The sequence below is a fragment of the Setaria viridis genome, chromosome 9 (assembly GCF_005286985.2).
Source record: "Setaria viridis chromosome 9, Setaria_viridis_v4.0, whole genome shotgun sequence".
NCBI classification, from domain to species: domain Eukaryota; kingdom Viridiplantae; phylum Streptophyta; class Magnoliopsida; order Poales; family Poaceae; genus Setaria; species Setaria viridis.
Genome location: NC_048271.2, coordinates 12,458,593 through 12,473,510, shown reverse-complemented (window position 1 = coordinate 12,473,510; position 14,918 = coordinate 12,458,593). Strand labels below are relative to the sequence as shown.

General features: G+C 42.1%; 1 protein-coding gene across 1 annotated transcript; it reads right to left on the bottom strand.

Moving 5' to 3' along the window:
• Window positions 1-8,464: 8,464 nt before the first annotated feature.
• LOC117840914 (probable potassium transporter 16) lies at window positions 8,465-13,287 on the bottom strand. Its single transcript, XM_034721459.2, has 10 exons — window positions 12,932-13,287; window positions 12,569-12,791; window positions 12,139-12,390; window positions 11,983-12,033; window positions 11,134-11,394; window positions 10,698-10,750; window positions 10,297-10,417; window positions 9,950-10,204; window positions 9,002-9,801; window positions 8,465-8,884 (listed from the first exon to the last, which is right to left on the bottom strand). The coding sequence occupies exons 1-10, from the start codon at window positions 13,094-13,096 to the stop codon at window positions 8,630-8,632; spliced, it is 2,436 nt and encodes an 811-aa protein (XP_034577350.1). The 5' UTR covers window positions 13,097-13,287; the 3' UTR covers window positions 8,465-8,629.
• Window positions 13,288-14,918: the final 1,631 nt, after the last annotated feature.

Below are 14,918 nucleotides of genomic sequence, written 5' to 3'. Positions count from 1 at the left end.
TCGATGGCCTCGAGTTTCCTCACATCCCCAGGGACCATAATGTAGCCGCTGACATCCTATCCAAACTTGGCTCTAAGTGCGCGTAGGTTCTAGCTGCTGTTTTTGTTCAGGACCTCCGGGAACCCCCCACCTTACGTAAGAAATATCTGTCATGATCAACTCTATCAGTGCAAGCAGGTTAAGGGCATGATCATAAGAACATGTCATACTCATCAGTAGATCAGGTATGCAAATATGATCACTACGACTACAAGAATACCCTAAGCAATCTATCATCGATTCATAGATTGAAAAGCAAGCAAACACAATTCAGCATAAAACCATCAAAGAACATACTTAAATCTCTAAGAATATGAACACATCTATTACTTCACCATGAATGATTGTACATCACAAGATCACCACCAAGATCCTACCTTAATCTTGATGACTTCTAGCTCCAGAACTCCAGCATGATCTTCCTCGCAGGGTGATCACGCTGGCAGAGTTTCGCCTACGATAACCTCCGACAACTGCATGGCCCTCGGCTCTCCGGAGAGGTGTGTCCCTCAAACTCCTTCTGCTTCTCTGCTGCTTCACGTCGAGTATGTCATCTTGGATATCAGGCTCGGTGGATTTTTCAAGGTATTTATAGTCCAGAGAGCGCGTGGTAAAAATTGAACAGCGTGAGGGTGAAGGAAACCCCCAAGCCGATCAGCCTGGGAGGGTCCAGGCTGATTGGCCTGGGAGGGTCCAGGCTGATTGGCCTGGGCCTTCCTTTTAGCCCCTTGTGGTTTGGACCTTCCTTTTAGCCCCTCGCATCTTGCTTCATCTCCAAGTCTCCTCAAGTGCTCTAGAATCTTCTTTTCACTTGCATGTGGGCCTGGCACGTTGGTTGCTTCGGGATGAGATTGATCTTCAATGACTTTCCAAATCTTCGCTTGATCTTCTCCGATTCTTCTTTGATCCCAAGCTGGTACTTGTCATATCTTCATAAACTTAGCCCCTTAGCAATGTTGGAGGGTTGCTTGCCAAAGATGGGCGCCAGGGGGTGCCACAGGGTGCCAGGACGATTAGCCTAGGCTCCTTTAGGCCAATCGGCCTAGCCCCTTCCTGGGCCCTTTGACTTTCGTCTTCATCTGGTTCAATGCTCGTTTAGTGCTTTATCCAAAAATATACTTTTAGGTCTAATTCCCTACAACAATCTCCAAAATACGTTGCATATGTGAAAATGACCGGTTTATTAGGTGTAGTTGATAGTTTAGGTATTAAATTCATATCATTATTGAAGATAAACAGGGGTAAAATGTGTCAATAGTGAGCGTCAACAGGAACCACCCAAGCCGATCAGTCTAAGGGTGTCCAGGCCCATCGGCCAATCCCTTTCTTGCCTCCTTTGATTTTTATTCTGCACACGGTTGACGGCCTCCAAATCTTGTTTATCATGGAAAGGTGCCAATGGATCTTTTGAATTGACGTTGAGAATTTATTCCATACTCAGACTGAGTTGTGGTCAAGGAGGGCAATCACAAAAAGATATTTGGGTTCTTGGTTGGATGCCCAGCGAGGTTTGCGAAATTTCCAGTGTAGAAAAGTCACAATGCATGGACAGAAACGCAAACAAGAAATGGTTACACAAAGGAATGACTAGCTTCTAAGTCTCACACCCACCACAGAAATCAATCCTAATCCAATTCATCTGAAATATAATCTTGCAATCTAAGATTTATCATGAAGGCATATATATGGCTTTGGATAGGATAGAGCTCTTGCAAGAATTATTTCATGAAAACAAAAACGAGCCTTTAGTAAATTTAAATAAGAGAGCAACAAGTGTTCTGTGGATCTTATAGAAGTCATTTAACCTCCACAAAAATTAGCTGGCATTTAATTCGTTTTAAGTCATATTTAAGAAGCACCTATCGAGATATGCATAACTAAATACAATAATCAACAAGGCGGCAACATCCATCATATTTTGTAAGGCATAAACAACATCATCAATATTAGTCATATGAAATTAAGCTCAATGTGATGAACGTTTCATTCGACACACACACACATTAAACAAAATTGAAAACATGCATACACTACCACAACTTGTGCATATGAAAACTGAGGATGGGAGAAAGATATGCAAACCATGAGTGTGAATTTATTTCATCCGCTTCTCGCTTCTTCAATGGACGTTCCGTTCGTTTCCCAGCTGTTGTTCTCCTTTATCGTATCCTCTCGTCGACTCGAAGAGTAGTTTGGCACTGATTCTCCGATCGGGGACTTTCATGACGTGCTCTTCAATATGCTCCTTCCTTTGCTTAATATTTTCTTTCATGGTTCCTGCAGAGAGCACAAATAGAGAACACTGCACGCCGGGGTTTCTTGCTGACACGAGGAAGCAAAGCAAAACACAAAAGCCATGGCTCAAAAATGATCAATGCTTGGCTGAGGTTTTATTGTTCTCAACATGAAAATTCATCTTTGATTTTGAAAATAAAATCTTGCCCAATGCAATCACCGATTCACTATGTAAATCAGAGGTGAAGTTCATTGTCAAAAACCAATGTAAATCAAGAATTCTTGATCACATTAATTTAGGTCAAATCAAAGACACTTAGTCTATCGAATCAGATTAAATAATCTTCAATCTTTACCATGCATGGTTATGGGATTGGGTTCCTAATTTTGGCTAAAAATAGAGAGAGAATTTGAAAGAAACAAAAATAAAAGGCTTAGAAAACTCTAACTAGAAAAACTGGATTTTCAATAAGCATAAACCAAAAGAGACTTTCATCCTAATTTTCATGAGCCTAGCATGCGTATCATATGCAGATAGATCATGAAAAATATTACGCATGCTCTACACAAAGATGGGGCTGTGGAATGTGCAAAAATAGGCTAGGCCAACTGGCTCATGTGGGAGCAGGCCGATCAGCCTAAGGGGTTTTTATCTCCTTTGGTTCTGGTTTTTCATGGGTGGTAAAAAGAAACAAAAATAGGAGGGATTATGTCACAGGTTTGGTTGAAATGTTTTGAAAAGTAAAAAAATGTTAGCGACCAAGCAAATAAGCATGCATCAAAGTGTTCGATGAAAACATCCATAAGATCAAAAAGTGAGTAGTGTAGCAAAACTCAAATGACTCAAATAATATTGGGTTGTCCTCCCAAAAGCTTATTACCTGACTTAACATTCGGGTCGCCTCCCGCAAAGCGCTTCGTTTATCGTTTATAGCTAGACCTTCAGGTTTCTACTCTTCACAGCATCCTCTGGTGGTGTTGTAGTTTTCTTCCTGTTTCTTTTATTTTCTCTTTTCTAGTTTTTTTGTACAGGATTGTATTCTCCTCTAAGTTGTGCAACTGGCTTCTCATCTCTAGCTTCTCCATTCTTCTCATCAACAGGTCAACCTTGGCCTCCATGTTTTCATTCTTCTTCACCGTTCTTTGCAGCTGCCTCTTATTCATTGAATTCCTCTACATCCAGAACAGAATATGTACAAAACTTTTACTCCATTGCATAGTGCATCAAATTTTCTTTCCAACAAGTGGTCATTCATCTGAAACGGACTTTGGACGAGTGAGCTATGCCCTTTTTATTCTGGCACTACGTTCTATCCTGAGCTGATTTCAGAACGTGCAGCGTTGAAAGATTTTATCGTAATTCCTTCTACGGATTGCTAAACTTGATGATTCTTGATGCGTTGGAAAGAAGACTTGATGGATCTTCTAAATATCCAATTTTCTTCTGTTGTACATCTCTGGCCATGGGAAAAAAATTGGTCACAACAGTAATGTTCAACCTGAAATGTTGATGATCCAACATGCTCCAATTCTACCACCCCTTTTGTTTCCTGCTGATGCCTAGGCATCATTATTACCATCCTTCTTCAACAAAGCATTAGAATGAGTGGGAGTGAGGTCAACAATTGAACCTCCGATGGATGCATCAATGATTGCACGTGAAGCTGCTGTCAACCTACCGTAGAACTTCACAACTAGGTTCCCTCTTGAATATTTATGATGTGGACAGGGTAGTCGTTGAAGCGCTCGAATGCTTTCCAGATGGTCTTCGTAGTGTATTGGGAAAAGCTTGACATCTGATTGCAAAGAATCTGCATCTTCCCTGGTGAGTAGTACGAGAATCCAAAACATCCATGCATCTTGATGTCAACTTTTGTAATCCATCATGATTTGCTCCCAACATCTTCATGCATTGAATGTTGCCTTCTTGTGTCTTTATTTGCCAATGATCCAGAGGTTTTGTTCTTATTCTAATCTTCTGAATTTGATCATGTACTCTTGATGAAAGTATTACCCAAGCTCCTCTTCATTGTTGTCATCTTCATCTCCTCCGTCTTGTTCCCATTGCTTTGTTGCTGCCTCTTATTCACATATTTTCCCCTGCATGAACAACATAATATATAGCAAAATATAGCTCTATTGAAAAATTTTATGAAATTACCTTTCCAACAAGTGGTCATTCATCTAAAACGGAGTTCAAATGAGAGAGTTATGCCCATTTTATTTAAGCACCGCGCACTATCCAGAACCGATTTCAGGACGCGCGATGTTCGATGATTTGGCCACAACAGCTTGTAGCAATCTCTGATTGCCTTGCTTTTTGATTCCTTGGAATGTAGACTTCATGGGGATTCTTAATATCCAAATATATTCTATGGTTTTGTTCTGTGGTTGCGTAAAATCACGATGACAACAGTAGCTTCTTGTGAATTGATCTGAAGATATTGATGATCTTGGTCTTGTGGTCTTTGGGGCATTATGTCGTGCACACTTTGGCTTCAAGGTCATCATCGTTGCTGCATCAGCAAGTAGCATGGAGGCAAGATGCGTCTTTTCCATAATTCTTGCTTTAGCCAAGGTTCCGGGATTAGAGGAGGCTCCTGCGATTTGTGTCGATGATATGAGCAGTTTTCTTCCTTTGTTGCATTACTCAATTAGAAGCTCTTGAGAATACAACTGGAGAAGATTGGTAGTGTCATGGTACTTCTAATCTTGTTGCCTCCAGTCCTTATCACCTCCAAATCATATTCTCCAATTTTCCCTCTTTTCTTGACAAGGTCGCTTCCAACACTTGTTGTTTGAACAAACAAATCTCCAAGAAACATTAGTCCTAAAAATAATTGACACAATGGCATACCTCATTTATCCTTCAATTCTCAAAAAATTCTTACACTAGACTCTCCCAGTTCTCATCCGTTGATGCTGCAAAGTGTAAAACCATTGAAGTGCCTTGCTCAACAGCGAGTACAGGAAAAGTCTTGCACATAGCTAATTGTTGTCGACACCATCCAGTTTGAAGGTGTTGCATATTTGTAGGAAGGACTGCAATGGGGACTGGCATCCTCCTTACCAATGAATGCATTGTGCTACACCATCTCAATGATTGAAGTGTTGATCTTGAATGGGTCTTCAATTTTAACTATGTTCGGGATTGGCAGATCGTTGATGTTCAGTGTCCAAAGCTCGCCAAGCTTGCGTTCGGGCTGTTTTCACTACTACTTGTTGAGGTTCGGCTGAATTCTTTGATGGAGTATGTGTAGTGATTCTTCATTCTTGACTGTTGATGTTCCTGCTGCAGCTGTTCGCTTGATTTTGCCTCCAATTTTTATTTTCTTCCATGCACAAAAAGAAAATAAAATATTTGTTGTTTTTGAGAGGCACAAGTCCATCTCATATTAGGGTTAGAAAAACATATACAGAACTATACAAGATCAAGAATATACAAGAAAAATATTCATTAGAAAATTATGAACAAGAAAAAATATTTACAAATGCAAAAGTTAATCTAAAACTTGATTATTTGTTTCCCCAGCAACGGTGCCAGAAAAGCCTATTGACGGCAGTTAGCACACCAATTTCAACCGCAACCGCACGGATCAATTGTAGCTTTTCCCTTAAAGTATTCTCCCAAGGTTTATCAATCAGTAGAAACTAGGTCATAGGATCTAGACTAACTAAGCAACAGGAAACATGATTCAAGTTGCAAAGTGATTGTGAATAGGCATAAATAGACATGGATAGATAAGAAGCATGTGGTAACTCATCTAGAGCAAAGCCTAGACTATGCATATGTTGTAGTTCTAGCTAGATGGCAAGCAAACACATGGTTCTCATTCAAAGCATCATTAAATCGCCACCTCTGGTCTGACTCCCGAAAACCCCCACCTTACACAGCATCAGATCCTATCACGATCCTACCTATCAGCGCAAGCAGTCTAAAAGCATGAACATAAAGTGCATGTCTAGTTGTTATGATAGATCAGGCATCCAATTCTAGTCATCATGACTATAAGAACACCCTATGCAATCTACTATGTAATTAGATTGGAATAAGCAAACTAATAACATAACAAATCATAAAAGGAGACATATAGATTGCTATTGAATCGGAACCATTCTATTACTTCACCATGAATGATTGTTCATCACAAGATCTCCACCGAGGCCATACCCACGACTTGTGAATCCTAGCTCCAGAACTCTGACGTGCATCTTCCTTGCAGGGTGATCATGCCGGCTAGAGCCCAACCTAAGCTAGCCTCCGGACAACCGCATGGCCCTCAACTCTTTGTAGATGGTTGTCCCTCGGCTTCTTCTGCTTCGAATCTGAACTCCCCAGCCCTTCCTTCCTAATATCATATCTCCCACGTTCGGACTACAAATAGGGCAAATCCAATGCCTAAATTATGTAGCAAAAAAAGATCTTCAACTTTGGTATTTATTGCTTTCCCCGGAAACGAAGTTAAGGTTCCCAAAATAGCGTTGCAAGATAATCTATCTGATTTTAGACTTCTCTGTGCAGCATGTATTTTGGAGGCCATATCTCCTAGCTTCATAATCCAAATTATGCTTTCCATATGTTCAAATTGAAGCTCTCGACAATGGCCACAACTTTGGTGGTCAAACTTCCTTAATTAGAGGTCGTTTAAGTCTCCGAATTTGTACCGAAAGATCATGCTATCTTGGGCTGCGTGAATATCTCTAGGGTTGACTTGTCTCGTGAATAACTTTCCAAAACTCCAATTTCTTCATGCTTAAGTCTCCTCTGATATTCTAGAACCTTATTTTCACTTGCATGTGGCCTGGCTGGACGATAACCTCGGGATAAGGATGAATCTTGAGAACTTTCTAAAGTGCCGCTTGCCTTCATCTTGATCCTAAAATCAACTTGCCATATCTTGTAAAACTTAGCTTCTAAGTCGTCTTGAAGGAGTCCATGCCAAAGATGAGCATGAATAGGCCCTGGGGACCCTAGGCCAATCTGCCTAGGCTCCATAGGCCGATCGGCCTAGGCACTTTTTGGGACCTCTAGCCTTTGTCTTTCTCTGGATCATCGCTTGTCCCGAGCCTCATCCAATTATGCTCTAATTTAGTCCAATTTCCTGCTAAAACAGAATGTCCTCCAAAATACAATTCATATGCGAAAATGGCCTAATTATTGAGTATGGTCAATAGTTACGATATCATTTGTATGCCAATATTGAAGATAAACAAGGGTAAAAGTGTGTAAATAACGAGCATCAACAGTTATGCTGAGCGTCCACATGGACGCGTCGAGATACGTGCCACGCCTTTCTCTGTTCATATTCCTTCCGTATTCTTTTTTTTGATGCACGTATTCCGGAACAATCTTTCTTTGCCTCTCTCCCTCTTTGCCATCCTCTCCTCTCGCCTGCTGCCGCCGCCCTCTTGCCACCATTCTCTCCTCTCGTCTACCGCCGCCGCCGTGCTCTCGTCGCCCTTCTCTATCTCCCCACCGCGATCTCTCTCCGCATCTCCCCTCATTTGCCGATGGCACCCTCCCGCCGCCGCTCTCTCTCCGCACCCGTGCCCTCTCTCTCTTCCCTTTAGATCTAGAACTTGATAGTTTCATTATAGCCATAAACACTACGTGAAAACGCGTTGCAGGTAATGCAGGATAAGTAACGGGCCATGATACACGCTACGCGCTATGGGTAAAGGTCTTTATAAATGACAATTATCTTTAATGCCTCGAGAACAGGACCCAACCCTGGCCTGGGTGTCGCTAGCTCATTACCTTCAGGATGTATCTATCATATGAGGCCTTCGTTCACACCCCAAGGGACTAGGCAAGCTATAGATGTTCAGGAGCAGACCAAGCCATGGCTTGGGTCCGATTGTCACTTGTTGCATGTGATGGTAAGTTGGTTTAATTTATAAGAGATATACTTTTATATTTTAAAAGGTTCTATGAACAGATGTGGTAGGATATGGATAACTATTGAGATCCCTAAGACCCGACCCGTCGGTGGACCTAGGACTACTATATATCATATGGTGCCGACGGGTATGCACCACGATCATGGTATGTGCAGATGTGCTGTCCTATCATGTGGGACGCAAGGTTATTAATTTATTCGGATAGTTGAGAATCACGGTTAAGATCCCACTAACCCTTGATTGGTATTGAGATTCTTTGGAAAAGCGTAGAATTTTGGAAATGCTGACATACAAAAAACAATGTATTTTCAACGAGTCCTTTTAAAATGCTTGAAGCACATCGCATTGTGAGATGCTTTACATGTACATGCGTGCTGCAAGCCCTCATTGCCATCACATATCAACATGCAAGGAAAATACACCATTCTTGTCAAATATAAACTCCTTAGGAGATCTAGATCTCGTATGTTATCCCAACCTTGAGTAGTTGGCCTCTTGGAATGGATAGCATCTTCTCTCCATTCCTTGAGTTTTTCCTTAGAAAGCTGTAGATGTAGTTCACAACAATCTTCTTTAGCAAGTTCGAATGAGGCCTGGCTACTACTTCACTCTCTCCAACTATATAAACAACGCCATTGTCCACCTCTCGCTGGATGATCTTTTGATCTTCCTCAATTTTTAACATCTCCTCTAGGTTCATTTTCCCTGTCTGTGCCATCAAGAAAAGAGTACATATGATTAGCACACCATCAAATGAGGACAAATATATAGTGTACAACAAGAATGTTCCTAAAGAAACAAAACCATTCATTTATTAATCCATTACCTGGAAATGTGCCAATCTACTGCTCATGGAGACTGGATGCATTGTGAGCTCCGAGAAGGATTGGGCTGGTGTAAGCATCTCCTCAGCATATATGGCATGTCCTGAGGGTTTCCTCTCCCAAGTAAAGCTGTCATCACCGCGAGCACTATGAAAGATAATCTTCAATGGCTCATCACCTACTCCATAGAGGTTTAAGTCTCTAACATAGTACTGAAGGTACTCAACTAGGACTTTAACAAAATCGTTGGCCATCTCAAGTGTGTCACGGTACCCATATCTTGCCACACAACGGAACACCATGAACTGCTTGGGCTCCACTTGTCGAAAGAGGAAGCGCTCTGAGACATCAACATGGGGGATAGGCAAATGCTTCACCGTGATGAAGACAATCACTGAGTGAATGGTAGGAATCTTCTCGATGAGGTGAGGGAATATGGGTGGTATGCCTTGAACCAACTCAGTGTAGAAAAGCCCTAATCCTGGAACTCTCTTTAGGTCCCGACGTTCAAGCAGATCTTTCACCTCATCGCGTGACACCGTATTCTCAAGCTCATACTTGTACCGTTTGACATGCACATAGTGCCAGACAATCATGATTAACATGAGAACAGCTGAGATGGCCAATGGCACATAAGGTCCATGGGTGAACTTATATAGAACTGCAGCTGTGTAGACAGATTCTGTTGACATGAAGACAACAAAGAAGATGGCAATCCACCAAATGTTTACCTTCCACACAAGGAGCATCACTATTGTCATCAATAGGGTTGTGATGACCATCACAAGGACCACACAAATTTCTGTTCGGATAGGTAGAAACATAGTAAGTAATTATGTCTATAGAATGGAGCAAATTTCTGTGCTAAAAATTTTAAATGTGGACAAATATTTGTTGCTGCAGAAATACAATTAAACAATCATATATATGGTCAACTTTTGACTTCTTACCATGTGCTTTTGCTATGAAACCAGTTGTCCGGAAGCTGAGGGTTACAACACATGCCGAAATACAAAGGAAGAAGTTCACTTCAGGTACGTACAGCTGGCCTGAATAACGCCTTGATGTATGTAGTATCTTAACCCTTGGGAAACAGTTGAGTGCTTGTAAATGTGACATGGTTGCAAAGGCACACGAGATCATGGCTTGACTTCCAATGACTGATGCAATGAGAGCTAGGACAAAAGTTGGCCAAAACAAAGAGCCTGCATCATACAAGAGAATATCATACATTTACTTTTTTATTGAATAACTAATAAGAAATTAGTAGCATAGGCCACTATTTATGGTCACGTACTTGGAATCGAATTGAAGAAAACGTTAGATATATCAGCCATGTCCATGTGTTTCCTCAGGTATGCCGCTTGTCCAATATACGTGAGCAACACCGAAGGTAGTAAGCCAAAGGTGAAGCTCAGCTGAAAGATAAAAGTGAGGTTCCTTATTTCCACCATAATGATTTTTGTGCCATTTACCAATTTAAATGGAAACGGTTCAACTTTCGTAAGTTTGAGTAGTGATCAATTTTCAGAGTCATATGAAAGTTTTACAAGAAGACAAGAAGATAGTATTTGAAATTAACGCTGCATGCATAGTAATCCCAGGAGTGTTACAATATCATTTTTTATTCTTTTCCCTTTCAGATCAATTCTTAGTATTTCTATATTTGCCGAACGAAGTGTCAAAATAATCATGTACCTGGATCGATCTGATGCTGAAGTATCCAAGATCAGCAAAAAGAGCCTCTGTGCCTGTCAAAGAAGTGCACTCCTTTATAAATAAACCGTATAAATGAAACTACAACACAGCTTGATTCTGCAGGTCGTTTTAATGTAAGAACCCAAGAAAAATGTTTGCGTTCTTCTTGTTGTCGTGTGAACGTGTGTTTAGAAAACATGCACCATTCCGTCCAAGAGATTCTTGGTAGCATTTGGCGAGAAGGATCCGTTTCCTACCATAATTCTTCGGTGGTGTTTTTTTTTAAAAAAAACTTTTATTTAAACTTCTTTTGTCTTTTTGTTTGGTTCTTATTCCTCTTAGCAAAATAGAAAGCGAAATTGTTGCGTGTTCAGCAGAAAGATATAAATGCGGAATCGTAAAGGTAATACATTTTTGACATATAGTGCATATATACCTGTGAAGCAAAGAAGAATTTCACCCAACGAGACCCATCCTTTCTTTTTGTTCCTCCGGAAATAGTCGATGATATATTTTGCGTTGAAAGCCTTCAAGGTGCCAATATCATACTTGACCATGTTATAGATCCCAATACCTGCCATGAGGAGCAGCCACACAAAAACCACCGGCGCAAATGTGTAGCCAATTTTGTCTGTCCCAAAGCGCTGGACCGCAAAGAGAACCACCAGAATCCCCACTGTGATCCATACCGTTTGATCTGTTCACAAGGAGGAACCATGCATATCAGAGGTTAACTACTAACATGCTAGGCAACACGTGACCTTTTCTGTATTTTTTAAGGGTTAAGTTTTCATGAAAAGAAAGCTAGCTGTGTGACACGTAATCTTGTGGACTAGTTTGATTGACCGGTTCAATCAGTCAACTTCCGCAGTTAGTTAGCTTGGGGTGCACTGTCCGTTTGATTTCTTCAGAAGAAATGTGTGGACTGAAATTGCTGACATGACTACACCTCTATTTAGAGAGGGATGACTATGCTATTTGCAGCCAGTAATGGCACATAAAGTCTTGTGTAGTGTGTCCTGATTTCCCTTGGCGTCTCTTCCAAGATTGATTGTTTGTACACTATTCCAAATTACTATTCGTTTTGATATTTCTATGTACATAATTTTTACTACGTATCTAGACATGCATACATCTAGATTCATAGCAAAAGTTATGTATTTAAAAAAGTCAAAACGAATAGTAATTTGGAATGGAGAGAGTATAAAACATCACTAGACTACGTTCGAAAGCAAAATATAAGGTTTCTACAATATACACGTGGTTTGTTTCTCCATTACTGTACCTGTTGTCAGATGAGGTGCTCTCAACTTCAGGCCGTTGACAGCTGCAAGCACTGAACCATTTAAACAAGCAAAGTCATGTCAGGCCATCCAAACGCCACGAACGACAATCAATCATGAACACGCAAACGTAGTATGTATCTATCCATTTATAGTACCTGATATTGGAGGGGTCAGCATGCTGTCGCTGATGGCCAGCGCGGTCGCGAAAATGGTGAGGAAGAAGAGGGAAACCTTGGCCGCCTTGCTCGTCTCCAGCAGGTTCTTCATCCACTGAGCTCTCCTGAGCGTCGCCGACGGCTTGGCGCGGTGCCTGTACCTTGACACGAGCTCATCCTCGGCCTGCTGGTTCGGGATAAGGCACACCTTGGCGTACCGCGAGATGAGCGAGTAGAGTGCGAACGTGCCACCTGATCACAGAAAGAAAACAGTTGCATGTCAGTGTCTGCAGTTACTTCTACAATTTTTTTTTCTTCTGCTCATCCTTTTATCTTGGTGACAGTGATATTGCATCTAATGCTAGAGGACTTGTGCTGATCAAATAAAGCTGGTGGATCTTATGTGAAAGCGGCAACAGTGCACACGCACCGTCGCCCTCGTCGTTGGCGTAGAGCGCGATGAAGACGATCTTGATCATGGTGAAGAGGATGAAGCTGTAGATGATGATGGAGAGGACGCCGAGGACGTCATCCGGGTGGCCGACGCCTTTCTTGAAGGTGTTGGCGTACACGTACAGCGGCGAGGTGCCGAGGTCGGCGTACAGGATCCCCACGCACTGGAATGCAAGCCGTAGCGTCCGAACCCAGCTCTCCTGCCGTACGCATGCACGTATACCATCAATAATCATCGAACCATATGCAAGATTGCAATTTGCAAGAACAATTTGCTGTTGAATTTCACTAGCAAGTGTCCGAGCACACTAGATTGACCCAACAATCTCTACGCGCGTACCTGCCCGTGGTGACCGGCGTGGGCGGCCGGCATGTTGGCGTCGCGGTAGAGCGAGTCCTGGCGCTTCACGTCCACCGGCGGCAGCTCCAGGTCCAGCTCGCTGCTGTAGGGCACGATCTCCATGCTGCCCCGGGCGGCGGCGGCGCTGGCATGGTGGTGTGCCATCGTCTTTCCGATCCTTCAGGCGTCGTCGTCTTCCTCTTCCTCAGGGAAAGCGTGTGCCGGCCGTCGTGGAGCTATATATGCAACCACCGCGAAAAGACTCGGCCACCTCACGCCGTCTTTATAAGCACGCCGCAGCGTCCACACTGCAGCAGCCCTGCTGCATCTACGATATCTGGCGGCTCACTTCCCAGCTGCTCCTGTCACCCTGAGGCGCCTTTTATAACCAACCTAGCCTAGCTAATAACCTGTGGAGCTCCTGCTCTCAGTTTTCAGTGTCGTTACAGCTTGGGAACTTGTTAATTTCCGGAAACAGTCAGTCCGTCCTGCTGCAGATTAAGGCCTGGTTTGGTTCGTTTGCTTATTTTTAAGCACCCGTCACATCGAATGTTTAGATACTAATTAGGAGTATTAAACGTAGACTATTTACAAAATCCATCACATAAGTGGAGGCTAAACGGCGATACGAATCTATTAAGCCTAATTAGTCCATGATTTGACAATGTGTTGCTACAGTAAACATTTGCTAATGATGGATTAATTAGGCTTAATAGGTTCGTCTCGCTGTTTAGCCTCCACTTATGTAATGGGTTTTGTAAATAGCCTATGTTTAATACTCCTAATTAGTATTTAAATATTGATGTGACACTTGCTTAAAAATAAGCAAAGGGAACCAAACGTCCCCTAAAAATCTTACACATGCTTTCAGTTTACTTGCCTTTGGCAACCTTCCTAAGTCCTAACAATCCTTGCTCTACTTTTCCAAAGTCTCCAAGAATCTCTCGCATCCAGAGCGTCAATCTTGACTGGATCCACTAATCTAAAATGTGGACGCGGAAGTCGCGGCTGCGGCAGCCATTGACGGCGGCCTGAGGCAACGTGGCCGCACCTGCGGTGGAGGGGTGGACTGACCCAGTGAATCGGGAGCCTGTGATTCTCGTCAGCCTGCGCGTCGGCGATCGCTGTCTATACAGCGCTGGGGTTGACGCTTCCTCATACGAGATCGATTGAGCTCAGGGTTCAACGAAACTACTGCTAATCCAATATTATTTTAGCAGGTACCATCTGTATGTGGCTGCCGTGTGTGGACTTTTGGGTTGGCTACTCTACATGCCTACATGTGTGCGTACGTATTAGCGTGCGTACGTGCATGCTGTCCATCGGAGTTGGTGTCCACGTACGAGTAGGTCATGCTAACTTCATACTTAGTAGAGCAGTCAACTTTGTCGGAACTGCACGGGTGTTTAGATGCTTGAGCTAAATAGTTCGTGCCACATCGAATTTTCGAAGGCTAATTAGAAGGACTAAATATGAGTTAATTATAAAACTAATTGCACAGATGGAGGCTAAATGACAAGACGAATCTATTAAGCCTAATTAGTCTATGATTTGACAATGTGCTGCTACAGTAACCATTTGATAATGATGGATTAATTAGGTTTAATAGATTCATCTCGCCGTTTAGCCTTCATCTGTGCAATGGTTTTGTAAATAGTCTATGTTTAATACTTATAATTAGTATCTAAACATTCAATGCGATAGGTGCTAAAATTTAGGGGTGGGAACCAAACACCCCTTATAAGTATAGAAGTATAGGAAGTACCCCAAATATACTAACATTTCAACTGGAGCATTTAAAACTTTTGAATTTATTGGTGGTCAAAATTACCTATCAGGTTTCCTTGTATCGCAAGCATCAAATCTTTTTTATGAGATACCCACAGGGGTTGAGAGAATATTGTAGATGCATGAGCTTGCGTGGAAATTACAGTAGTCCTAAAAGGATTTTGTCACGGTTTTTATTTACTGTGAAAAAAAAGTAATC

What these genes read in the sequence shown, in the direction of transcription:
- LOC117840914 (XM_034721459.2), bottom strand. Translation starts at nt 13,096, where the DNA reads ATGGCACACCACCATGCCAGCGCCGCCGCCGCCCGGGGCAGCATGGAG. An exon ending in CGCCAACGACGAGGGCGACG is followed by an intron (nt 12,391 to 12,568) that starts GTGCGTGTGCAC and finishes TTCTGTGATCAG; the next exon opens with GTGGCACGTTCGCACTCTAC. An exon ending in TTTCTTCAATTCGATTCCAA is followed by an intron (nt 10,205 to 10,296) that starts GTACGTGACCAT and finishes TGTATGATGCAG; the next exon opens with GCTCTTTGTTTTGGCCAACT.